Source organism: Pteronotus mesoamericanus, unplaced genomic scaffold, assembly GCF_021234165.1.
Source record: "Pteronotus mesoamericanus isolate MK-2021 breed Mesoamerican mustached bat unplaced genomic scaffold, CSHL_Meso_final contig_75, whole genome shotgun sequence".
Taxonomy (NCBI): Eukaryota; Metazoa; Chordata; class Mammalia; order Chiroptera; family Mormoopidae; genus Pteronotus; species Pteronotus mesoamericanus.
In genome coordinates this window covers 8,576,161-8,603,058 of record NW_026555249.1, presented here as the reverse complement: position 1 = coordinate 8,603,058, position 26,898 = coordinate 8,576,161, and the positions used below count along the sequence as shown (strand labels likewise).

Below are 26,898 nucleotides of genomic sequence, written 5' to 3'. Positions count from 1 at the left end.
GGCACGCCCCCTGCCACTGCTGCCCTCACACCAAATCTCTTGGCTGTCCTTGCTTCTCAGGGGTCTGCCTGCACCGCTGACCGTACGCAGAGTACCCTTACAGCACTCCCCGTGTGCTTGGTGCTCTTCCGAGTGCTTTCCGCGTATTTCCTCCTTTTGTCTCCACGATGAACTTACGTATCATCCCCACTTTACAGACAAGAAAACCACGGCACAGAGAGGTCAAGATCATACAATAGGTGGCAGAGCTGGGGTTCAGACCCCATCTCTGTGTTAACCAGCCCACTGTCCTGCCTGTAGCGTGTCAGTAAGACCCTTCCTTGCTGGAGCAGAGCCTGAGTCTCATCACTTCATGCCGCCTCCGCCCTTAGAACCAAGCCCCTCATCTCCGCTGTTCTCCTCTGGACGCCGGCTCCCCTGCATCTGCCCCCCAACCCCGCACCCGAGAGTCTGTCTGCGTAGCAGCCAGAGAAATCTTCCCCAAGTGCACGGCAGATGATGGGTCATCCCTGGTTAAAACACTCCGGCGGCTTCCCTTCTCCATCCCATACACTCCACATCCTCCCCTCGGCCCCGAGGCCCTCTGTGGGCTGACCAGCCCCCGTCTGGGATGCGTCTCCCTCCTCTGGGCCCGGCTTCCTGAGAAGACTGTCCTTGTCTTAGGGTCTTTGTACTCACTGCTGCTTTGTCCCCTCATCTCGTCACGGTCATCTCCTTGTCAGTCGGATCTCGGCCCAGGCGACAGCCTTCACACATAGGCACCCACACACAGACTTCTGGATTTCGAAGCTCGTGTCAGGATCTTAAATGTCTCGCTTGTTTAGGTCCGTGTCTCTCTGAACTCGAGTCTAAGGTCGTTGAGGGCAGGGACTTTGTCTGGGTGAGTGTCATGCCCCCAGCGCCTGCAGGGTGACCTGGCACTTGGTAGGTGGCCGCAGCCACTCCCTGCCACCCAGCAGGACAGCCACCGCTCCTCCGCAGGCCTCCGCGGCCACAGAAACACACAGAAGCTCCTGCCAGGGCCCCTTCCCCAGTGTAGTTGCTCTAACGTTAAACTTGAGTCGTTTGTGTGTCACTATCAAGATTTTTGTCACATCTGCAAACCCCCTACATTATTTATCCCAATTTTTTTTTGTCCTTTAAACTATTTAAATGTATATGAAGTAGAAATTTCATATCATGGTGTCAGTGGAAAACCGATATTGTCATAAACAAGTGGCTATCAAAGTTAGTATATACTAATTTAAAGTGTCGTTCCATGTATCACTTAAAGTTGTCTGTCAAAACCTCAGTTGTATGCACTGCTTTTCTGTACTTTAGTAGCATTAGAATGGAGAGTTGATAAACATGTCCAGGCATAATCTAGAACTTGAAGCCTATCATTTGAAAATTGACCCTATTATGGACCCCCTGAAGCAACAGCTGGGCCTGATTGCTCATGTCTCCCAGAGCCAAGTCAGCTGAAGGCTAGTGTCTCCAAGGTTATTCATGTACAGTATGTGTCAGTGGCCGTTCGTATCCGCTTTCAGCCTCAGTGTGCACAGCTCAACGCATGTGTTTGCAGAAGCTGGGACAGCGTTTGAAATTCTTCTCCTCATCCAGGGCTGACCACGCTGTACGATGATGGACATTGCCTTATGTTTAAGACGACCGTCGCAGATGGTGGCCAGTGAAAGAATGAGGATGATTTCAAATTTCCGGTGGTTCTTATCAACACTAATTCTTCTTTATTTAATGAATCAAGTAAATAGCCAAAGAAAGGGTAAGTGCATGGACTATGGTGCCATCCTGTGTCTTCACTGAAGCCTTCGGGACTTTGGTGGTTAAAATCCATTTCTTTGCAAGCTTATTTCTGTGTACTTTTGGTTTCTTTTAAAAAAGCCCTTAAAGATAGGTCTGTATTCTTTTCCCATTTAAGAAAACTAAGGTGTAATTTACATAAACTAAAGGTCACCCTTTTAGGATAAAGGTCTGTGAATTTTGACAAATGCATGCTGTCGTTCAACCACCAGCCCTGTGTAGATGCACCGCAGCCAGACCCCCCCGAAAGTCCCCCGTGGCCCTTCGCCGCCAGCCCCGCCCGCTGCCCTCCAGCCCGCGCCCGGCGGTCCTGTCTCTGCAGCGCCTTTCAGGGCGCCGCGTAGCCACAATCACATCTCTCGCTTTAGTGTTGTTTTCATCTTATTCAACTCTATTAAGAATGTTTACGTAGATGTTACCTGGCTTATTTCTATAAAACATTATTCTTCTGCCCCGGGTTTAGTTTTCACATTATTTCCATAGTTAAAGAGATCTTCTCGTTCCCCCAAGATCACCATTAAATAACTTTATTATAATTACCAATAATTTCTATTCCGAGTGCTTTCTAAGATTTTGTTTTCTTTTGTGCCAATAGCTTTATCATTTATCATGAAAGTAAATGTAGTGCCAACTCTGTAAAAATTAGAGAAAAAGACTTTTTAAGAGACATTTGTATAGAACAACGATTTTCAACCAGTGTGCTTGCAAGAATTTTTAAAACATGCAATTCCTGACTAGTCAGAAGTACTGACCTCTTTTCCCTTAGATTGCCAAATAAAGAAATGACACCAGCCAACACAACAGTAGCTGTCCACAGTGAATGAATCAAATTATACCTATTTTTTTGTCATATTGGCAAAAAACATAGTCTATTTTTTGGTGTGCTGCAGAAGTTTAGTAATTAGTTTATGTGTGCCATGAGATGAAAAAGGGAGATGAAATTTACTGATATAATCTGAGATTGGATGCCTCTTTTTCCATTTTGATTTTTTTTCCACTCCTTTCCCTTTTTTCTTTTATTCTCCCTCTTTCCCTCCTTGCGTACCCTCCTTCTTTCTCTATTTTCCTTTCCTTTGAGAATGACATTTCTTATTGTATAGTACTTACGCGTTCCATGACATAATGTTATTTTATAGCTGTGAGTAAGTACTCTTAGATCATAATCTTCTGAATTATTTGTTACTTTTCAGTTGTTCGGGCCCATATGAAATGTATACTTTACAGATACTTGTGTGAGCTCATTCCTGTATAAATTTAATATGCTTCATAAAAACCTAAAGGTTGGTTATGGGGTTTCATGCCGCCAGCAGTGAGGCCGTGGTGGCTGGAAGCGTGGAGAGCTGTGTCTGTGGGCGTGGGAGAGACAGTTTTTACCTAGAGTTATGCTACTTGCTCGTTTTTTCTTTTCTTTTTTTCCAAACGAGGCTCTTGGAGATGGAAATTCTCCCAGGCCTTCTCCTGGTCCCGTCCCTGAATCAACACAGGGGCTCCCTCTATTTATCGTAGTTGCCTGCGAGTGGAATTTTTGATAGAAGCCTAACCCCTAAGTGGTTTAGCGGTTAGCCCATTTCATCAGGTTACTGTTGAGCTTTTTTAAGCCATAGCTACAAAAGAGAAACATAAAACCAGTCACCTCCTATGACTGTAGGCTCATCTCGGCTTTATAAAGAACCCGGCCCCTCTGCAGACACCCATGCTTAGGATTGAAAACAGTTTAACTTACTGACGTTTTACAGGGCAGTTAAATTGTTAAGCAGCGTGTGCATGTGGCTTCTCCTTCTCCAGGGGCCCCTCGTGACTTGAAGTGCACAACTAACAATTTCGAAGAGTGGGACTGTTCTTGGAAAGCGCCCTCCGGAGCGGGCCGCAGTGCTCTTTATGAAGTTTGCCTTGAAAACAGGTAATGGAAGTACTTTGATTAATCTATAGCTGCAACCTAGAGATACTCTTTCTCTTTAATTTAGAGCATAAGAAATTTCGTTTCATAAATTTTTAAATGAAATTTGAAATCTTAGCTCTCTATTTCCTAAAAATTCTGAATCTTTCATTAGTCAAGATGGAAACAAACCTTTCTCCTGGCCAAAGCGTTGATTCTTTTATTATGTGAATAAGGAGTAGGTAACATACCTCTGCAGTGCAGTGGGTTCTGATGTATCTACCCCATGACAGTTAGGTTGAAGTTTTGCCTGTGTCCAACAGAAAATGTCAGTAATAACAACTTAACAGATAGTCATGTGCTCTCATATAAAAGACCGGGAGTAGGAGTTCAAGGCTGACCTGGTCGTTTATGGACACAGGAGACCAGGGTTCTCCGTTCATCATGCTATTCTGCTGTCTTTGGCATGTGATCACGTGGTTCAAGATGAGACTTGAAAAGCAGCTATCGTGTGTACATTCCAGAAAGTGGGAAGGAAAAGAAGGATGCTTTTCTCTAAGGAGACTTGTAAGAAGTCCCACACTCCGCCTCTGCTCATGTCTCACTGGCAGAGCTCAGGCAGACAGCTAAGCTGGGCTGCACAGAGGCCAGGCCACCCTTCTCCTAGCTGGACGGCAGTGGGCCCCGGTGACCGCTGGGTTAATGTTAGTGAGGGAGAACGGGAGGGGGATGTTCGGAGGCAAGTGGCGGGTTCTATCACGCCGAGGGACCCTCTCAGGTAATGTTGGAGTAGACTGGACACTCTGAGGTCTGGAGTTGAGGCCTTTGGGCTGTCTGAGAGCTAGAACCATTTCCCTGCCTTCCCTGGAGCCCCGAGGGCACGGCATTGTCGAAACAATCCCAGAGATTCATTCACACAGCAGCTCCCAGGCAGACCTGCTTGGTGGCAGTACTGGGTCCTAATGTGAATTGACCTAACTGTGCTCTGAAATGCCCTCAGATCTTTTCTCAGTCACTGTGCATTTACGGAGCATTATTCTCATCCCTGGGGTCATTTATCGGTGTGGATGCATTTGGTGGCATTGCAGAAACAACTCTCAATTCCTCTTTCTTTATTTCGTGCTGCGAAAATAAAGGACTGTTTTCTGCTTGTGTATGGCGCTGTCTTGAGTCAGCTGGCATCCTTGCCTTTGTCTCTTCCTCGGGGCCCCAGGCCCAGGGCCGTGGGGGCCGGAAGGAGGGAGCCCAGCCAGGAGGGCTTTCCCCGCTTCCTTCCCGGGATGATGGCTGTGACTTTCACTCAAGAGTTCCCTGCAAATGAAGGCACATCACCAGGTCCGGCTCCAGAGGAGCGGGGAAGTGCATTCGTAACATGAATGCAGAAGGGGAAAACCTCCAAAATGTGGTAGAGAGCACCGCAGGCCACACCGAAAGGAAGTTTGTGCTCGCGCCCAGGAGCTCGCAGTGGACAGGTCCGACCCCACTGTGGGCTCGGGGCCTGGCGCTGGCAGGGGTTGCACACGAGGGGCCAGGGCGCATGGGCTGAGGAGTGGGGCTGGCGGCTCCGCGGCGCTTCTCAAAGGACCTGTGCTTGTGGAATGGGAATCCTCAGTTCTCTCAGCAGGAAAAGGACAAAAGGACATTCCAGGCTGAAAGAATGCTGGGCAGAGTGCATGACCGAATGAAATAACACAATTTAGAGAATTCAGGTGGTTTTGATGCCAGAGGGGAAACCAGCCCCTAGAGGGCACAGTAGCCCTGAGCCAAGAGGGTTCCCGGCTCCGTACAGGAGAGACTTCAGATGCAAGCCAGACAAGAGGCGGAGGTGAGAGTGTATTATTAGCAAGGCAGTGGGACAGAGAGCAGGCCACTCCACAGGCAGTCCTCCACTCTTACAGGTGAGGTAGGGGGGCCCCAACTCTCTAGAGGCTGAGCTGGTATCTGCAGTTGCTGTGGAAAATTGCTGGTTTGGGGAAATAGAGAGTGGAAAAAATGCTGGGGTTAACTTTAACCATTATGGTCTATTTTGTGGTCTGTTTTTCTTTTGTGGTATGAGTAAATGTTTGTGGTATGGGCATGCTTTTGATAGGACTCTTATCTCAGGCTCTGAGTCTGACACGGCTTCCCTTTCATTCATTTGTGTAGTTCTCACGCCTCTTCCCTGTAGCAGTGTGTGTTGCTCTCACCGAAAGGAGCCTCACCCTTTGAGCTGAGGGGCGGTGGGTGAGCCTTAAAAGTCCTCTGCCCCTAGTGAACACTGTGAACAGGCCCCTGGTAGGAGCTGGCATGGGCCAGGGATGCAGGAGCCACCAAGGATCCCTTTGCTTGACTTAACATTTTTGGGAAAGCCCTGGCTGGTGTCCCTCAGGTGGTTGGAGCATCGTCCTATGACCAAAAGGTTGCAGGTTTCCTTCCCAGCCAGGGCACATGCCTAGGTCATGGGTTTCATCCATGGTCTGGGTGCGTCCGACCCATGGTAAAGGCACGTGCAGGAGGCGATCAGTTGATGCTTCTCTCTCATATCGTTGGTGTTTCCCTCCTTTCCTCCTCCCTTCCTCCCTCTGTAGAGGCAATAAAAAAACATCTCGAGTGAGGGCAACAGGAAAAAAACATGATGGAAGTTAGAAATGTACCTGAGTGGCAGTAAAACGAATGTGAATGTTTCACAAGGATCCAAAGGGCCGTGGAACCACAGGGAAAACAATCGCTTTTGTCTAAGAGATGAGGGGTGGGAAACTAGAAGCATTTTGAAAGCAGTTGACCAGAAAGATTTGTTCAGTGAATCATGAGCCAAGACAGAGGAGCAGAGAGCTGAGGGCGTGTTTTCAGGGGCAACAAGTAGCCAGTTCCCTTTCTGTGGGCAGCGTCTGTTAGGACTGAGGAGTGTTCAGGGAGGAAGGAGTGTGCAGCAGGAGGTAGCGGTGGGCGGGCGTGCTCCGACCCCGGTTCTAGAAGAAGTCGCCTGTGCTTATGCGCTCAGCATTCTAGTACAGCCTGGTTCTTGTTCCTTCACGCCTCCATCAATGCACTCGCTATTAACCTCTCTTTTCTCAGTCTCCAAATGTGATAGAACCTATCATATTTTTATAAGAAGAGCATAAAGTATTTTCCAGTGCATTTTGTGTTAATCAAGTTTTAATTGAAATAGTACTGTTAATTTTATCTGCTGATAAAAATTTGATTTCTTATATTGCAGGTCCCCTTCATGTTATCAATTGAGGAAAACAAATACTAAAATCGCAGCTCTTTCACCTGGTGATCACGAAATAACGATAAACCTGCTACATGATTTTGGAAGTTCTATCAGTAAATTCATACTAAATGAAAAAAATGTTTGTAAGTATTTGAAAAGAAAATGGATTTGAAAATAACTCAAAACAGTGCCTTTGCGGGTTTCGTGGTGCTTCACGATTGGCAGAAACGGACCGTTCTTCTGATGCTCGGCTGGGATGGGGATGCGCTCGCCCTCCCAGCAGCCATCCCGTGGATGGCAGAGCGTGGCCGCGATCAAGGAGGAAGCACGCTGTCCTCTAAGCCAGTGGCTGTCACCCGGCGCACCACGAGAATTTTTAAAACATGCAACACCTCATTATTTAGTCAGGGACCTCTTAGGTTTTCCCTTAGATTGTCAAATTGAAAAATGACAACTGCCAACACAACAATAGGCTGTTTGGTGTAAGTGAATCAAAAGTATATCCTTTTTTTTTTTTTTTTTTTTTTTTTTTGGTCAGATTGGAAAAAATTGTATTTCTTGGTGTGCCACAAAATTGTAGTAATTAATTGTGTGCCATGAGGTGAAAAAGGTTGAAAATCACCACTCTAGTCAGTTGAAATAGATGCTGCTGAATTCAAGATCCTTCCGTCAGTTGGATACTTTCTCCCCAGTCCCTTGCCTTGTGGATCCCTGCACACCTTTCAGAATTTCGCAGGTGCTCCTTGCTCTGGGAAGTAGTCGCTGACGTCCCCCCTCAGGACACCCCACCCCTCCCCCCTCCGGCAGCCTGCGCTTCTCCTCTGCGCCATTTCTCACAGCTGCATTAATACCCTATCATGTAATGAGGCGCTCACTGTGTGTCTCTTTCACAAGAAGGTAGGTTCCATCAGTCAGGGACTTGGTCCTCCACGCCCGGCCCCTCGCCCAGCGCCTTGCACACAGCAGCCATCTTTGGCAAGTACGTTGATTGCACAGCCCAGGACACGTGCTACACCCTGAGAGGAAGCACGAACCAATGTAGGGCAACGGCAAGGGCGCCTTGCTCTGCACCGAGACCTTCAGCAGCCCGGCGGTCGTGACTCTTAATGGCGGGGTGAACAGGTTTCCTGGCTCCTGACGGCTGTTCTGGAATTGGCATCATAATAATATTACAATGAGTCCGATGAGGATGGCTTACTTTGAAGCAAAGGAAAGAAAATAAAATTAACTTGGCGATCTGTCCAATTTCATGGATGGATGCATGTTTGGAGCGGTCTATGTCTGAGATGGTTTGAGAGGATAATAACAAAGCATGCTCCCCAGGAACTACGCGTGAGGTGGTTTCGTACCCAGCAGCCACGATCCCAGTACCCACAGAGAAATACCGTGAACACATCAATCTATATTCTGTGCGTATAAACAATAAGGTTCATCTATAATCTGCTTAACAGAAGAAATAGATAGATTTTCCAGGTGTTACCTAAATATAAGCTGCGGAGTATTAAATTGAGTGGAGGTGCCATAATTACTTTTAAGTGAGTGGTTATTAACATTGAGATTTTTATTTCGAGTTTTTCAGTATTATAACCACTGCTTTAATAAACATCTTTCGCACATATGTGTTTCTGAATTTGTGGACTGTTTTCCTTAGGCTAAATTTCTAGAATTGGGAATGCTGCATTAAAGAAAATTCCACTTTTTATGACTTCTAATAATCCACTGCCAGCTGCTCTCCAAAAGTTTTGAACCTCTTTGCCTCCCCACAGCGATCACCTCCGAGAGCGCCCGTCCCCCCCACCCCGGCCAGGCTGGGGGTTGTCTCTCTGGGTTCTGCCATTTCAGTCTGATGGGCCCCAAGTTACGGTCCCATGATCTTTGCATGTCTGCTATTATTTCTTTAATTATCAATATTTTTATTTTTTTCTGGACAGTCTGTATCCTTTGTAAATTTTCTCATGCTAAAATTATTGTGTTTATTAATTCTGTCATCTTTGCTACAAGTACTTTTTCAAGTTTAAAATTTTAACTTTGTGGTATTTTTCACACCACAGGTTTTCATTTTTATATAGTCTCTTGCATATTTCTTCATGAGTTTTTGGTTTTGTTTTCATGCTTTAAATCTTTTACTCATATGGAATTATTTTGTAGTATGGTATGAGGAATCTAACAATTTTATTCTGGATTTGAAAAAAAAAAAATTCCCAGGCCTCTGTCAGAGAGCCTGTTTGTATTGCCTGGTTCTTCCATAAGTCTCCAGAAGGTTCTGTCTGGGAAGCTACTTGAAGATGACAGTGTTAGATGGAAAGACTTAGAAAGGCAAATCAGAAGGGACTCTAGCTGACTAATAATAGTTCATTGTTTTTTGCATATCGTGTAATTTATTGTTTAGCATCTTTTAGTAATGGCTCGATTGTGAGTTGCATATTAGATTAACAGGATGCCCATACGAAGATATTACTACTACTAAGGTAAATAAGAAAATTGAAAAGCCAATTAGGTGAATATAAGAGAGAGATGTGGGTGCGTGAGCAAATCTTGGGGCGCCAGGGCTGTGGAGAGAAGCCCTGGAGCGAGAGGCCGCTGCGCATGGGAGGATCCAGGGTCTTTGGCAGTTTGACACTAAATAAAAAGTATGAGAAATTACATTTTCTCCAGACCTTAAGATGCTTTCAAAAGTGCACATATAAGAAGGCAAATAAGATATTTAACATCTATACATACATGGAATAAGTTCCTAATTGACAAGGGCAGGCACAGTAAGAAGTCTTTCTAAGGACGTTAATGCCTGAGTTTCTGGTGATCTGAAACTTTGGATCTGTCTGAGGCAGAGGAACTGCTCTGTGGGTCCTACAGAAGGGCCGGAAAGGCTCCCGCTTCTGGCATCCTAAGACCAAAGAACATGGAGGTTTGAGGAAAGAGATGCTCTAGCTTTAAAAAATAAATGAGATGGATGACATTTTTTTCCTAGCTGATAAGTTCCTAGTTTCTAGAAAGCAAGTTAACGTCCTCAAGTGTCTGTTCTAACTGGAAAGAAATGCAGACGTTTCTGGGAGCCGTCGGGGGACTTCCTGGGCATGCTGTAAAGAAAAAGGGAAGAGAGTGTGTGCACAGCCCTCTCACTCACAATGACTGCCTCCAGCTTGCCGTCATGGATATGCCTTGTGTTTTGAAGAGCCGCCCACCACTATTTAAGTAAAATGTAAACCATGGACTTTTCAGGGAAGAAAGCATTTTAATGGATGAATGCTGCCTTAGTAAAATACTCCCCTGTTTCATAATTTTAAAGTTACTACATCTTGATAACTTGGAACGGTTGAGAGAACCACATTCTTGGAAGCCTGTGCTCCGTGTGGCCACACTGGTACCTTGAACTTTCGCTCTCCTGGCGCTAAAACAACTTTCTCCTCGTTTGCTCCTTTTGTAGAAGCGATGCCCCACCTGACACTTAAACTGCGAGGCACCCGCCACGGTCCTTATCTAGCTGAGTGACTTGACTTCGCTGTATACCTGTCCTGTTTCCTGTTCAGCCCTACACATTCCACATACACCCATTGCAGAGCACTGTGGTCAGCAGATTGTAGTTAAATTTAGTAAGGGCTTATTTTTAAGTTCCAAGATGAATTTACTACATGGGTGTGTCCTGCCATTTTTTGTCGCTGAGCACGTTCAGCTCCCCTCCTGCCAGGACTTCACTTCATTGGTCCGTGAGCTTTGCAGGGAAGCCACTAGGGTGGGTCTGAGGCCTGAGAATGTGTGCGCGCATTTCTCAACTCACCTGTCACGGGAGGCGGGAACATGCAAGAAAGAGTCCCAGGTTTCTCTGCCCCTCACACCAGAAAGCCTACAGTCTTGGGACAGAGTAGGCTCATGCCTCGTGTTTTCCACTGATCCCCTCCCCCCTAATTCAGTAACTTGTCCCTTATACACAGGGAAACTTGAAGATTTTGAAGGTTACCTTACTTTTCTGCTGCTTTCTCCCTCCCTCCCTTCTGTAATGCAGCTTCAGAGCCCGTGGCCCCCGCCCGCCCAGCTTCCTTCTCCAACACTGACAGTCCGCTCACCAGCGTCGCTGGTCTTCTCTGTCTTCTGCGAACTCTGCTGTTCGCCTAGATGACAACCCATTTCTTTTGGTCTCAGTGATCCTGGATTGTCTTTGTTTTGTTTTGTTTGTTTTTTTCCTGCCTCTGTGTTCTCCTTTTCCAGAGTCTGGTTTCTTGAACATGTAACTGTCTACCATACAAGCCCTCAAACAAGCTTTGGCTGGTTTACGTCAGTGCATTCACATTCATTTCTGCAGCCACACTCAGCAGGTTCCTCTTGAGTCTGTCCATGGTCTTGCTCCTCTGCCTACAGACGCATCTGGTTGATGGCCTCTTCTTGACCCATGGTCACTCACAGGAGTCTCCTGCATCTCTTCACAGTGGTCCCTGAGTCCTTTGGACCTTCTTGCTTTTCTGGACTAGAAGTTTGAAGTGATCTTAGATGCTTGCCTTCCTTGTTATACTAACTAATCCTTCATTTCTTTGGTCCATTCATTTCTTTGAAATGCCCATCAGATTTTGTCCTGGCTGTCCCCTATAGAGAATTGTGACCCAAGCCTCGTGGCTCCGGCCAGGCTTGCTCCAGCGGTCTCTTACCTGATCACCTCGCCTCAGTCTCAGTCCCCCGCAGGCCGCGTTGCACACTATTCCCTAGCCTTTCAGAAGGACTTCTAGGCCTGTCCCTAACCCGTCGGCCTCTTCCCTCAGTGTCTTGGTCTTTACTATGGTCTCGCTGCTATTTACTGAGACCTAGCAGCAGGAATAGCCTCTGGCACCCTCGTGTGAGTGACCTCCCCCGGCACAGGGGGCTCTGACACTCTGAGATGACTGGGAATTCTGGCCACTGAGAAGCCACTGGCAGAAAGCTCTGCCAGAGCAGGCTTTCCATAACCCATGCAGGTCGTGTGCTGAGGCCCGGCCCACAGCCACACAAGGGAAGTCCCTTGTGTCACTTCTGCTCTTGCCCGCTTGTAGGTCCCAGGCCAGGCGGCCCCGCAGTGTCGCTGTCGGCAGAGCGGTGGGTTAGAAACCGCCAGCTGGAAAATAGGTGTCTCAGATGTGGCCGATGAGACATTGGGAGGTGCTTACCCAAATAAATTCGTATGTTCTTGTTCTTTCAGTGAGAGATTCCAGAGTTTGCTTTTAATTCTTGATTATTTATTGTTTCATCAGGAAGAAATAGAGCTTAAGATGACTTGACAAATGGAATTGGCAATATGAAAAATCATTACTTATTTTACTAAGTTTTCTCTTTTTTTTCCCCCATTTTTTAAGCCTTCATTCCAGATGCTCCAGAGATCTTAAGTTTGTCTCCTGACTTCCCAACTTCCACATTACACCTGAAGTGGGAGGACAAGGGTTCTGCTTTCCCACGCCACGCAAACGTCATTTGGGAAATTAAAATTCTGCGTAAAGAGAATACAGAAGTCGTGAAATTAGTAAGTCTGGACAAAGTATATTTTTTTTTATGACATGGAAGAAACAGTATGTTTTAAAACGATTTTTAAAGCGGTCTTAATGAACCTTTGGATTACCAAGGAGGTAGATCAGATATCTTTTCAGGGTTCATTAAAATGATGCTGTGACTCAGAAATCACTCTGTGATTAAAAGAAAGTGCAACCGTTATAAGAAGGAAATTAAGAGAGGTATAAATGTGATTCTACTACTTGAACACAATAAACATTGTCTTTATGTGTTCCAGTCTAGCCTGTTTTATATGCATGAAATAAAAGTGTACATATAACTCAGTCTATTATTTTTATCTTTGTCTAATATAATAAACATAAAAAGAAATGTTTTGAAACATATTTAACCATAGTAATTGTTGGTAAAATTTGTATAAATCTGTAAGTTTGAATATATCTTAATCTGAAATAATACTCTTACATTTAGTAATACGTGTTTTTCCCCCCTCTTATTTTTTTAAAATACTATTTTGAATGGTTTATTTATGATCTGTGTTTAGTTTGCTCTTAATCTAAGGAATAATGAGAAATAGCAGTGAAATGTTTTGACAACTGGTACATGGTAATTTTCCCTTTTATCCTTTTACTCTTCTTTCCTTGAAGGATTTGAAACAATGCTTTGTTGTAGATTTAAGAATTAAAAGATCATCTCATGATTTTATAATTTATTTGCCTAAGTACATAGATAAATGAGTAAAGATAATAAATAGGATATTCTGTTTCATAGTTGTCATCTTTTTCCTTTTGACGACTGCCTAAGTATCCCATTTTCCCAAGCTTTATACTCCTGAAGTGGTAACAGTTGTAGTTGTGGTGAGCATGTATCTGACGCTTCCTGAGCTCCTGGCGCTCTTGTAGAAGCTCTGTGTGGGTCAGTTGTCTGCATGCACGACGGGCCCGTGGAGAGCGGGGGGCCTGTGAGCCTCCTCCCCGTTTCACAGATGGAGCCGCAGAGTCGCAGGAAGGCATGACGTGGCGTAGCCAGGACGCGAGACGGGCAGTTTAGCTCCAGAGTCTGTGCTCTTAACCACTACCATTTATTTTACATAAGAAGAACATACATTTTTCATCTAAGATGCCCTCCCTTTCTTTTTACCTATCCAAATTGAACCTATGTTTCAAGACTCCTGTAAAACCCTGCCCCTTGTTTTAAAGCCCATCCTAATTACCTCAGCCTACATTGCTCTTTCTTTTCTTGAATTTGAATGGCAATTCTTGCCTGCCAGTCACAGTTACAGCTAGGTATTACATAGCTGTATGCTATTGTCTTAATGTTACTACTTATTTAAAATTGTATTGAGTAGCTTTGTATCACGGCTTAACATTGTGTGTTCTGCATTCTGACCTACTGGCTTCGAGTAACTTCTTGAAATCACCTTTTCTCATCTGTAAAGTGACGTTAATATTTGCTCTAGTTAATGGTAAGATATTTATAAAGCTGCTAAACAATTATTAACTGTCATTACTTCCTTTGTGAGGTAGTTTTTTTAAAAACTAACTCAGGGATGCTAGAATAAGAGGGATTCTCTTTGAAGTATGAATGGAATCTAACATGAATGAATGGAAATATTATTCTAAAGTTTTATGACTCATTCGTAAGAACACGGCAGAGGCAAGGTGGTAATTCTGTACTGTTGGGAATATGATCTTTGAAGAAGAATCTTTGTATGAGGAGATAAAGCAGGAGGCAAAAGAAAAATTCATTTTAAAAAGTGACATACAAGACGGTAAATGATCCAGGTCCATAATAATGTGACATTTTTATTTATAATTATACATTATTAATAGTAGTATTTATTAGATTTGCTTATTATCAGTCACTTTGTGACAGGTTATAATGCTGTTATTGTATAAAGGTTTAAAGATCAAGAATACCGCACATTAGCATTTTGTTAATCAGTTTCATTCATAGGGTTTTCATTTATACCGTGGCAGTTTCTGCTCATGGCCTCGCGTGCAGCCGTGGAGGCTGCGCGTTGCTCTGACCGGGATGTGAATGATGCCTAGGAGTTGGGCGGCACCTTTCCTCCTCCTGTTTTTCTCTCCCTTTTTGTTTGAGCAGTGCTTTATTAACTGTGCACAATGGAGGATGAACTTTAGTCCCGTCACCTCCCACCCCGGGCGCACACGCTCACGTGCTTGTGTGCTTGCTTTTATGCACACTCGCTCACACTCCTCCACCCCCGCACACATTTTTATCTTTTTCCAATATTGTTCTGTTCTAATTTTTGGTAGAGCAGTATTTATTGTTTGTATTGCAGTTGCATAAACACTATTTAAAAATCAACCAAGTAGTGTATACTGTTTTGTTTTCCCTTCCTTCATTCCTTCCTTCCTTTTTCTTCCTTTGTCCCTTTATTCCCTTTTCTTTCTTTCTTTTCTTTTCTTGCTGTCTTTCTTTCTTTTTCTTTCTCTCTTTCTCTTTCTTTTTCTCAGAATGTCCTGTATTTTTAGTTTTATTTATCTGCTTCCTTAATTCAATCCTAAGATCTCTCCAGATCATGTAAATCGCCTGTTGAAGTGTTCAAACATACATTTTTGTGAGTAAGTCTCCCTGAGGGCCTTCTGACTTCCTTCCCCACCCTTTTCTAATGTGGGCTCATACAGATGCTGCCCATAGTCATGTAGCAGAGAGTGTGGTAAATAGTTGAGGATTCTTGGGGCCAGAGGTGCCTTCAGAGCTCCAGTGGCCTCAGTTCCTACCAGTCACCCTGGACTGGCAGATTCAAAGCTAGGTACACCCATAACCTGCTCAAGACGAACCCCAGTGTCTTTTTGGCACATTTGTCAGGAAGCTGTGGTCCAGGAGTCTCCAAGATCGTCCAAGGGATTCTTTTTACTCTTTTCTTTTGATGGATCCCCTTTTCCTGAGTTCCCTGCCTTCTATTTCTTCACTTTGGTAAAAGCATGTATTCTGGTAGTTATTTGCTTACTTATTATAGATTCTCTCTGCTATTTAGAATGATAGTTTGCAGATAAATACATTTAAATTTTTTAAATTTAAAACTATTTCAACTATTGAGAAGATATAGAACAGCTGGAACTTTCATATTACTTCTGGTGGAAATGTAAAATGCTACTTGATGACTACATTGAGGCTTGACATTCTTAAAAATGTCTTTATTCTGCATGCAGTCATGCTTGGTAGTTTAGCTGGGTATAGAATTCTAAATTGTTTCAAGATTTTGAAGGCATTGTTCAATTTTTCTTGTCATGGATCTGTCTTGATCTGTTGTGCTGGAGGGACATTCATTTTGGGTCTCTTTCAGTCTGAAAGAAACATGTCTTATCAGCTTCGGAAGTTTTCTTTATGTTTTTAATTTTTCTCATATTTGTTTTCTCTTTTTTTTCCTTAGAACTTCTACTCTTTTAGAAATTGGACCTTCTGTACTGGTTCTCTACTTGTCTTGTCATTCCTGCTCTCCATCTGTATTTTGCTCAATTTTCTGAGCAATTTTTCCTAAGCTTTATCTTGTAGTCCTGCTATTGAATTTCTATTAATATATTTTTGAATTTACAAGGTATGCCTCTTTTGTTCTCTTCTCTCTCTCTTTTTTTTTAAATGTATCCTGTTCTTGCAATATCTCTTCTAATCCCTGAGAGTATCAGAGACTTTTAAAAATTTTTTTCCTTCTGTGTATTCTGTTTCTTCAAGTTGCTTTTTTTTTTATTTTGATCTTTGACTTTTACATTAGAACTTTTTCTCCACTTTCTGGTCACTTGGTTGCTGCATATTTAAGTGAGTGTCTCTTAAAATATATGAAAAATCTAATTGCGATTTCTTTTTGCCTGGATAAGGTTTGTTGACTGGGACTCATCATAAGTAATTAGGAGGGGATATCTAATTACCAATATTATTATTATAGGAAAAATCTTAATATTATTTTAGTTTTTGTCTTGGCATGTTCATATGCCCCTGAAAAGTTTGTTTAGACTCCTACCTGTTGAATATGAACTTTGCCATCACTATCCTGAGCTGAGTACGGGAAAAAGGCAGGAGTCTCACCCCAGCCTTCAGAATGCATCCATTAACAATCCCCCTATTTTGGGTGCATTATTCCTCGTTCTCAGCCTCCCTGAGTCTTCAGTCCAGAAGTATTCTGTTTTACTTTCCTAGTGCATAAATGTCCATTCCTCTACTAAGGTCAAGAAGGGTAGGGCTTTGCTAGCATAGAACATAAGAGGAGATCTGGGTGCCTGACATCTCTTCAGACAACTTTGGAGCAGTTTTCCTGTTTGGCATCTCACCTTCACAGAGCGTTGCCAGGGGAGTCTGGTGCATTTCTGTAACAGGAATCAGGTTGTGCTGGCTCTCCCTCTGGAGGCTTGGGATTCAGCTTCCTCAGGCCTTCTGTGTGAGCTACCATTTTTCATCTGCTCTCAGCACCCACATTTTATTGGTGGGTATTTCTCCTGTTTTTTGCCCTTGTACAGTTATACTTTAAAAAAAAAAAAAGCCTGTGTACTCTTGTTTTAGATTTCAGGAAGGAAAAGGGAGTGCTTTTTTCTTTTTAATCTATTGTCTTTTTTCGTAGATCCTCAATATTTGGTTTAAATCTTCTCCACTTTTCGTAACTGAGATTAACATTTTATATTATTATGAATTGCTTATTTAAAAATAGAAATGTAAATATATGACACATATACAATAAAAACAAATACAGTCCAAATCAGTAATTTATTTTTTTGAAATGCTGCTCCTCTCTTTGACTTTAACTCTTGGAGGTACAAATCCGTTGTTTTTAACTCCATGAAAAATGGAGATCATGTTAAGCAATGGTATATTTTCTTGTAAGCTGTAGTGATTGTTCTGAAATATCAACATTTTAGATAATAATATACAATAGTAGGGCTAAAGTTGAAGTAAACATAAATGAATCATGGTCATTGTTACTATAACTCTCCTAGTATACATTAGAGGAAACTGAGACAGTTTAATGAAAGGGCAAGCCTGTCACTTACTTACTTAGCTGCTTGCCGTATATGGTCTGCCGGGTCTCTGATTGTGAAGGAAGGCGGCACGGACCACGGCTGGGAAGCAGAACTCTGTGCTTGTGTCCATGCTGCAGGAGACCTACAACACAACCCTGAGCGGCAAGGACGTTGTCCACCACTGGAGCTGGGTCTCAGACATGCCCTTGGAGTGCACCACGCACGCCGTGGGACTGCGATGCTACATCGATGATCCTCATTTCTCTGGTCGCAAAGAGTGGAGTGACTGGAGCCCCCTGAAGAACGTTTCTTGTAAGCTTCTATTTAAAGAGTTTTTGTGTCACGTGAACGAGATTAACCTTGCCTCGGGGTAAGATGTAGGTTAAGCTTTGAGTTCTCGGAACCCCATTTGTCTGTGTGAGGGTCACCTGGGGATCTTTCAAGTCTCCCATCCCAGTATTTTTTTTTATTGATTTTGAGAGAGAGAAAGAGAGAGAAGCATCGACCTGTTCCACTTATTCATACACTTACTGGCTTTTTCCTGTGTGTGCTCTGACCACAGAGTGAACTTGCAGCCCTGGCGCACTGGGACGAAGCTCTAACCCGCTGAGCTGCCCCGCCAGGGCTCATCCCAGTATGTTCGATTCGGGAAGTCTGAGATAGGCTTCAGGAATCTGTATTTTTAAAGAGCTCCTGAGTGTTTGGATAAACGTCCAGGTTTGAAAGTCCATGTGGTAGACATCCAAGAGCATTTAAAATTTTTGTGTAGGTGGTAATGAGATCACGCCTATATTTAAAAAAAAAAAAAAAAGGCACCTAATTTGTCATCCACAGAGTCAACCCCTGTGAGCTACAGTTTTTGCAGAGACATGGGAATCTGCAACTATGCCCCAGATCATCAGTACATTGACTAAAACTCATCTGCAGGTAGAATGCTGGCAGTATGGGAGAGGGCCTCTCAAATTCCTGACAATAAAATGAAGTTCTCAAAAGGACTGCTGAACATTGTAGATTATTCACTTTATTGACTCTCTGGAGAAATGGATCAGAGGAAGAAAGGACTGGAAGCAGGTGGATAAATAAGGGGATTCTTCTTGCAGTGCAGCAAAAGCCAATGAAGGCATGACTAGGACACTTGGGTTTAGAAATGAAAAGGGAGAAAAGTGCAAAAACACTGAGGAGACAGAATCAGAGTGACTCTGTGTTTGGTAAGGGCGAAATAGAGCCAAAGACGACTGTTAGTTTGGGCAGCTGGGTGGCTGGTGCTGCTTTTCACAGAGACAGAAAATGTATGAACAAATTAGGTAGGAAAGATCACTTTCACTTTTACATGGATCTTGAAGTCCGTACGAAGTGCTTGGATAGTGGTGTCTCAGGCAGCTAGAAATACAAGTGTGGCATCCAGTTGGAGCTGCAGATCCATATTTGAACATTAACATGTATGTGAGGTGAAAATTTTTAAACCCTGGGGTTTACCATAACTGGGGAAAAAGGGAATGGAGACCAAGGACCCATCCCTCGGAAGCTTTGTGTCCAAGGGGAGGATGGGAGAAAGGCCAGCAGAACAAAAGGCCCCCAGAGGGTTAGGGGAAGTCCCGGGGGATGCAGTGAGGGAACCCAGGGGAAAAGGGAGTTTCAAGCAGGCAGACTTCAGGCAGCGCACCAGATGCGTGAAGGTCAAGAGGAACGTTACTCAGAAGTGGCCGCTGGGCTGAGCAATTCAGCCGGCCAGCCACTTGAGTCAGATGGTTGGGGTAGGAGCCAGATCACAGTCTGTGGAAGAGGAAACAGGTAGAAAGGAGACTAGAGGTAATTTAGTAGGCAGGCTATTTAGGAGAATAAAAACCACAGGTAGGCTTTAAGCTGCAAAGAGTTGGGATTAAAGAAAGTGCTTTTTAGGATATGGAATACTCAAACACATATTCAGGCTGACGGAAAGTAAGGTGTCTGCCCTAAAATATAGAATCATTTCAGGGGAATGGAATTATTTGAAATCAGCACTTTTTCTTGGTGTTGGTTTTTCACATGTGGCTAAAAACCCATTTATGGGACTTTTAGAACTTCTGAGACAGGAACCTGTGACCTTAGGCGTTGACCTACAATCCCCTCCTCTCCCCAACCATCACTCCACTGTAAGTAAATAGAACCACACACACTTTACTTCTTGTACATGTCTTGCTCCTCTGAGACCTGGGGGACATACCTTATCTTTGGGCCACCATTATTACAAAGCACCCCAAGTATGTTTTGTATACACTGGGTTGCTTTATGGTAAAAGATTTCTAAAGTGTTTGTAATTTCTTTTGCTCTTTCTAGGGTCCACTGATTCTCAGGGTAAGGTTCTCCCTCAAGACAAAGTGATACTTGCGGGCTCAGATATAACATTTTGTTGTGTGACTCAAGAAAAAGTGTTTGTAGCCCAGATCGGCCATATGATATGTCCCCTTATTCATCTTGATGGGGAAAATGTCGCAATCAAGGTCCACAATATTTCTATTTCTGAAGATAGTGGAACAAACGTGGTTTTCACAACAAAAGAAAACATTTATGGAACAGTTATTTTTGCAGGATGTAAGTATAAATTTTTTTGAAGTTCCTATTAATCATTTTTGCCTTCTTTGAAAGGTTAATGCTCTTTTGAGGGAGAAGGGGTGTGACTTTTTATTCTTTAATATAAATGGTACAAAAGGCACCGGAAGTTTTACTTGCTTAAAGGTGAGATCTGAGCTTGGTTTTATACATACATGTATCTATAGAACTTACAGGTTTTGTAATAAGATTTGAAACATTCATCTGCTAACTTTTAGTTTAAATTCTTGGTTAACAGCTTTGTTGAGTCAGGGGTAGTTAGTATATAATATTGGCAAATCCTACTTTCTTTAACAATGATTTCATGGAAGTTAATTTCCCGTCTAATTATAGCGTACCTTTTTAAAATAAGTACCCAAATTAAGGAAATTAGAGTGGTTTTCCACAAAATCTTTCAGTAACATAATATAGGTTTCTCCAACTTAAAAAAGAAAATCTTTGGGGAAGGGAGGCCCAGGCGAGAGCACAGGGTTTTCGCGGGTGCTGTGTGCACGGAGCCCCCGACCGCAGGGCCCCTTTACCAGCGCGGCCCCTCCCGCAGCTGCTGAAGCCCACGGCGGCCCAGGAGTGGCTGTGGGAAGGGCCCGGCCTGTGTGGCCTGCGTTGAATGTGCACAGATCACGTGGCCTGTCGAGCTCTCCAACCCCTCCCCCGTGGCCACTCTGATGTGGTGGCTTTGTCTCCAGCTTCCTCCCACCCTCCCGCATTCTGCATTCAGAAGCTCTGTGTGGGGTCCAAGGGGCCCACGAAATGAAGTGTGTAAGATGCAGCGAGTGGGTTTTGTGCTGTTTCTCTCCTGTGCTTAATGATTTCCTCTCGCTCTTTGATGGTTCTCGGCTCTGCTCCAGAGCAGCAGCGCTCGGCCTCCCTTCCCCTTCCGTGGGAAGTTAGGATGAGTTGCAGTCCGTTGCCGACCTCCTTCCAACGGAATAACCAGGATCGGGTGCACGTCTTGGCCTGATGGCTGTGCCCTTGGTCTCTTTTTGCCTCCCCAGGAATGCATGCGGAATTCAAGTGAGGGTGCAGTTATGTTCTCACCTAAACTTCAGAAAATCAAACGTTCTTTCCTAATGGTCTCTTAGGGAATGACTTGCCATCTAAGCTGAGAACCGGTGGTACATGGCATGAGGCTGCCTGGCAGGTGACAGCAGAAAGGGAGAGAGCGGCTTGAGAGTATGAAAGAACCTAAATGAAAACTTAAAAGATGAGAATACTCACAGGTGTTATTATTGGAAACAATGTTCCAACCTCTTATCATTTCAAGGTTTGTGAGCTCAGCAGCAGCTGTAGAGTTTCCCTTCAGAGGGAGCTCTTTAGAAACTTACAGCCAGGACCGGTGATGGTGTGAGCTGGCAATCAAGATTCGTTTATTTTCCTTCCCCTTCAGGCACCCTCTTAACACACAATGCATTGAAAAGACTAAAAAGAATTTTAGAGTCAACTTGTCCGCTTCCCCCTGCACACACACAGTCATCATCAAAACCTGCCAATATTTGGATTTGGATTACTTTACCTGGATCAATTTAGGAAAATTTTCTTCCGTACAGTAACAAGTCGCCGAAACCGGGAACATAGCACATCCCTCTATCTAGTCAGGTGTTCTTTCATTAGTCAGGGACATGAGGTCTTGGGTATCTTCTAGTAAGTGTGCTCTCACATGTTTATGTTTATGGCGATATCAATGGCTTTTTCTCTCCAGTTTATTCTTGTAATTGAAAATAAATTTATTATCTAGCAGACAGTACCTGTTAGTATTCATGCATGAGCTAATTTAGTCATAAAGCAAACAGATCTTTTATGAATAGTTATTTGTTCAGTAATCACTCAGGTAAGTTATTTTTTAATTTTTTATTGTATTTTTTCCATTACCATTTAGTCTCCTTTGATGGTGCCACTTCAGCATTCAATATTGACCTTAATGTTACTCTTTCGTCATATTTAAGGTATTTTAAAATAATACACTGTGACGTAGGATTAGAAAATGTAGATATTTATATCACATCAAATGTTATACTTTCTCACTTGAAAATCCCCTTTCATAAGGGGATTTTCATAAAAATGGCTTTGATTTTAAAACTGCATTTTGTATTTGTTGGTACATAGAAGTACAGGTGATTCATACCTAGCTTGCTTAGCTTCAGTTGGTTCTTTTGTAACTTAATTTCTTTGAAAAGAAAAGAAAATCCATACATTAACTTTTAAATACTGCCCTCTCATATGGTGTCTCCTTCTGCCTTTGCTTCCACTTCTTTCTAGTTTGCTCCTGTTATTCGGACTTTTAAGTATTTCAACCTAATGTATCTGACAAATACTAAAATAATCAGCATTTTAAATATATTAAAAAATTTGGTATGTCATTTTAATAAAATGACTGAAATTTTGGCCTTAGATTTGAAACAATTTTTAAAGCAAATATGTCAATATGAGCTTCATTGCCCAATTGTTAGACTTTCATATAATACTCATTACTCCTCCTGGTACTAACCTAAAATATCACTGCAGGACATTATTCTTATCTCTGAAAAAGGTATGTGAAATTTTCCAAGTCTTGGTTGATGAACCAAGAACTGTTTCAAAATGTTAGTTTTTTTACACTAAAGTTACAGAATTTTTCAACAAGTAGATCATTGCTTTTTAAAAAGCTTATCTTGCATGACAGATAGTTTGGATAAATGTGACAGTAGGACATACCGGTTGCCACCTTTGCCCAGTTAAACATGGTCACAAAAACACCAATGTCCATAATCAGTGTCAGACTACCAAGTTTTCTCTTACCACTTTAAACATCACAGGCACACTCACAAAAACATGTTAAATTTATTTAACATGATAAATTTATGCTGACTTGTTAACATTTAGAAGAGCCGAAGCGCCCATACACGGAAGCTGTCCGATATTTCCCACCCTTCCCAGTCAAGAGCTGCGTGACTCGCCTTTGAGTGCCCACAATCCTCTGGGCTGTTTTTTCAGGTCCTGCCTGAACAAAGTCAGGGAGGACAGTTTTAATAAAGAATGAAAATGACAGAAGAGCAGTCGTCACTTCGAGTAGAGGGAGATGCAGAATTTTACCGAGAAGTACTTTGTAAATATTAGTCCTCGTAACTTATTTAAGAACTCGAAACCTATAACATAGCATGACGCACGTTGCCGTGTGATGTGCTTTGGTGCTTCTTTCCAAATATGTACTGGTGATCAGTATTAACTAGTAGATTTTTGACCTACTGGGTACACCTTCCTTTGAGAGATTTGGTAGATTTGGGGAGTATTGAAGGGGGAAAAAGTGATATTATCTTCAGGTTGTTATTAGGCAGTTTTCAAATGAGCTAATGGTCACTCTTCAGTATATTTTAATCTATCATTTTTAATGTAATATGAACTCCAAAAAATGCTATAGAAAGAATGGTAATTCCTATATTATTCAAAAAGTAAAATATAAACAATACATTGTTTCATTTTTAACGAAATTGTACAAAATGTAATCAACATTTATGAAACATAATATTGGCAGGGAACACATACATTAAAGTAACTCCATTTTTTTTTTTCCCTTTTTCCTTTTAGATCCACCTGATATTCCCCAAAAGCTGAATTGTGAGACATACGATTTAAAGGAGATAATATGCACTTGGGACCCAGGAAGACCAACGGCATTGGTGGGCCCGCGCCAGACAACTTACAGCCTGTCTGAAAGGTAGAGGCGACCGGGAAAGGGCGTCCACTCTCACAGCGGGGAGCCCGGCAGGAGGGCGCCAGGGATACAGGGCCGTGCTCCATCTCACTCATACTGTGAGCAGGATATAAAACCAAATATGTGGTATAAAAGCCAACATGACAGCAAACTCACAGCTATCAACAACTGAATCCAAAAAACAAAAACAAGCTGAGCAAACAACCGGAACAAGAACAGAATCCTAGCTATGGCGGCCATTTGGAGGTGTATCAGCGGGGAGGGAGAGAGGGGAGAATGGGGAAAAAGGTATAGGGATTTAGAAGCATAGCTGGTAGGGACAGAATAGGGGATGGCACGAATAGTATGGGTAATGGAGAAGCCTAAGAACTTCATGCACAACCCATGGACGTGAACTAGGGGAGGGCGGCTGGGGGGAGGGGGGCAAAGGGAGAAAAATTGGAACAACCGTAATAGCCTAACCAATAAAATAACCTTTAAAAAAATTGGATATACTGTCAGTACTGCACCTTAATGCATGCAGACCCAATTTGTCTCCTTTTTTTACAAAGCCTAGAAAAAAGAACCCTCAGATGCAAACAGAGACTGTTTTATGGCCGGTTATTTTCTTCCCTGAGTGTGTAGTACATCTATAAATAGAAATACAAACACTTTGAAAACATTGATCATTAGAAATTTACCCATTTATTTTTTCCTGCACTATTTATCTCTTGCCATTTTGATATTACTTGAATATTCTTTCTTTCTCTCTATTTGCAGGTTTTCAAGAAAATATGTTAAATTTAAAAGAGCTGACGGGCCCATAAATGAAAGCTATCAGTTATTCTTTCCCATCCTTCCGAATCAAGAGCTGTATAACTTTACTTTGAGTGCTAGCAATCCTCTGGGCCGGTCGAAAGCAAGCGTTCTCATAAACGTGACTGAAAGAGGTGAGCCGTCGCGCGAACCAGCGTCTTAGAAGTTGCTGTGGAGGCGGTGCAATGCCTTGAGATTCATGAAGAGTGCACCTGGGGATTACTTTTCCCTGATTATTTTCTTTATAATTGCCCAATATTAATGTTACACATATTATGTTAAAAGCTTTTAAATGTGTAATTGAATTTCAGGTTTCACCATTTTATTGAATCCAAGTAAATTTTTGCAACACTTCATTTACATAGAAAGTGTCAGTGGGTTTTAAAGACATTTTATTTTCAAATAATTGTAGGTGGTAGCAAAAAATAACAAACGAGAGCCCCATGGCCACTTCCCCTGGCTCTCCCCAGACTGGGCCGCTGCCCTTGGGCAGTGCCGTGGACCGCGCTGCCGGCCTTGCTCAGCGCTCACCAGTTTTCATGTGCGTTCAGTTGTGTGGGTGTTGTGTACGCGTATGCGCGTAGGTCTGTGCAGTCGGATTTATGTAAAGATTCAAGGAACCCACACTCTCAGGATCCAGAAGTGTTCTACCACTGCACCCCCCACGCACTTTCACCTCCCTGTCCTCAGACACCAACAGATCTGCTCTTCATCTTCGTCTCTGTTTTGCCATTTTGAGAACGATACGTAAATGGAACCCTACAGGGTATAACCTTTGGAGGCTAGCATTTTTTAGTAAAGGTAATAACCTTTAGATCCGTCCAAGTTCTATCGGCCAATAAATAGTTCAGTCCTTTTTATTGCTGATGACTTTTTGTTGTTTTACCAGTCTTATGAATAGGTAGCTTAAAACAGACGTACAGCATGACACGCCATTTTGGCCTCCACACCCGTGGTCACCCCACGGGCGTCAGCTCCTTGCCAGGCTCAGCAACACAGGAGACTCCCAGTCCAGACAGACAGGCCTAAACCAAACGCACCCCGATGTAGCCTGGCTGCGCTTGTTAAACATCAACCACTTCTATCAATTATTTATTCCTGTCATCTTTGTTATGTCCTTATTTCACCTAAGGGCAGAGAGGCTACATTTTTTATTTATTTGAGTGGTGGTGTTTGTATGGATTTATCTGCCCTCTGCCATTTCAGCTTCACTTACTGCACGACGCCCCCCCTACCCTGCCCCCCACCCCGGATGGGTCTGTGCATTACCGCCGGTGTAACATGTACGTTGCCTCGCTGTGCCAAGACCCCAACTTGAAATGCCTTTCTGCATTCATTTTGCCAACTTTAGTCTGATTCTCCTTCCAAAGCCCATCCTGAGTCCCATCTTTACTACAGGATCCTCCTTACCATGTTTACATCTGAATTCCTCTAGCACTTCATATGTGTGTGCCACACGTTTTGAACTTAGCATCTCTATACTCTGGCTAATTTTCTTTCCTTTTGCATGTCATTCCCCAAGTAAATTAGGGGTTCCTTGTAGGTAGAAACTATGTTCTCACTCCCGTTGAGTTAATATTCCTGTCACCGGTTAAGGAACCTTGAACATGATTGGTTCTTAAAAAATGTTGCCTCTTGTCAGCTCTAAAGAGAGGTTTGTGTATTCCACAGACACTGAGTAGAATATTGTTGGTGAACGCTAACAATAACTCTCATGTAGTTTGTTGTCTTTGATTCTCATTTGTCTTTTAGAAAAATAGCTTTTAAAGTAATTGATCTTTAAAAATTGTATTTACAGTTTATCCCCATACCCCTACTTCAGTCAGAGTGAAAGATATTAATGCCACAGCTGTTACACTTTCCTGGCATTTACCAGGCAGCTTTGCAACGATTAAGCTGTTGTGTCAGGTTGAAATCAACAAAGCAAATTCTGTACAAGAAGTGGTGAGTAAGATTCTTCTGTAAACTTCCTTAGAGGTTGTTTTTAGATAAAATGCTTAGTTTCCAAAAGAGCTAAGTAAATTTAAGTGCATAAGCTCTATTTATTATAGAGATTGACTAAGAACCAAGATATTATACATGAATGTAATAACAGCATTGTATTTAGCACTTAAAGACAATTATAATCCTGGCTATTATAGAATGTAAGTTTGACTTTTACTACTCAGATTGTTTCCAGGTCTGGTGGTGTACCTGGCATGTAGCTGGTGCTCAATAAATTTGCGAAGTAATGAGTAGTTTTCTGTAACCTTTAGCATTAGATAATGGACTCATTGGCACTGGAGAGAAGATGTGATTTTTAAAATTGCTAAGCGCAGCTACAGGAGCAAGTTATAATTGGTTATTAGAAGTCAAAACATGACTTTTAATACATTTTAAATACTTAGGGTGACTTTTATACTGCACCATCTTGTAATTTGTGGTAAGTCCAAAATAAATGATACCATACTTAAATATTCATTTGGAAACTTCCTGGTGATTTCTAGAATATCAGTCACCCTGCAAAACGTAGCTCCCA

The 26,898-nt window shown here is 42.8% G+C and overlaps 1 protein-coding gene across 2 annotated transcripts in view; it reads left to right on the top strand.

The window, feature by feature from the left end:
* LIFR (LIF receptor subunit alpha) overlaps window positions 1-26,898 on the top strand; it is a 64,507-nt gene that overhangs the window by 19,313 nt on the left and 18,296 nt on the right. For both annotated transcript variants that reach the window (XR_008530034.1, XM_054583953.1), the window contains exons 2-10: window positions 1,603-1,762; window positions 3,586-3,700; window positions 6,873-7,012; window positions 12,185-12,348; window positions 17,446-17,620; window positions 19,625-19,879; window positions 23,459-23,588; window positions 24,345-24,514; window positions 26,179-26,324. Coding sequence is in view for 1 of the 2 variants with exons in the window: in XM_054583953.1 (XP_054439928.1) it covers window positions 1,621-1,762; window positions 3,586-3,700; window positions 6,873-7,012; window positions 12,185-12,348; window positions 17,446-17,620; window positions 19,625-19,879; window positions 23,459-23,588; window positions 24,345-24,514; window positions 26,179-26,324 (1,437 nt within the window). In the remaining variant the exon portion in view is untranslated. The remainder of the gene's footprint in view (window positions 1-1,602; window positions 1,763-3,585; window positions 3,701-6,872; window positions 7,013-12,184; window positions 12,349-17,445; window positions 17,621-19,624; window positions 19,880-23,458; window positions 23,589-24,344; window positions 24,515-26,178; window positions 26,325-26,898) is intronic.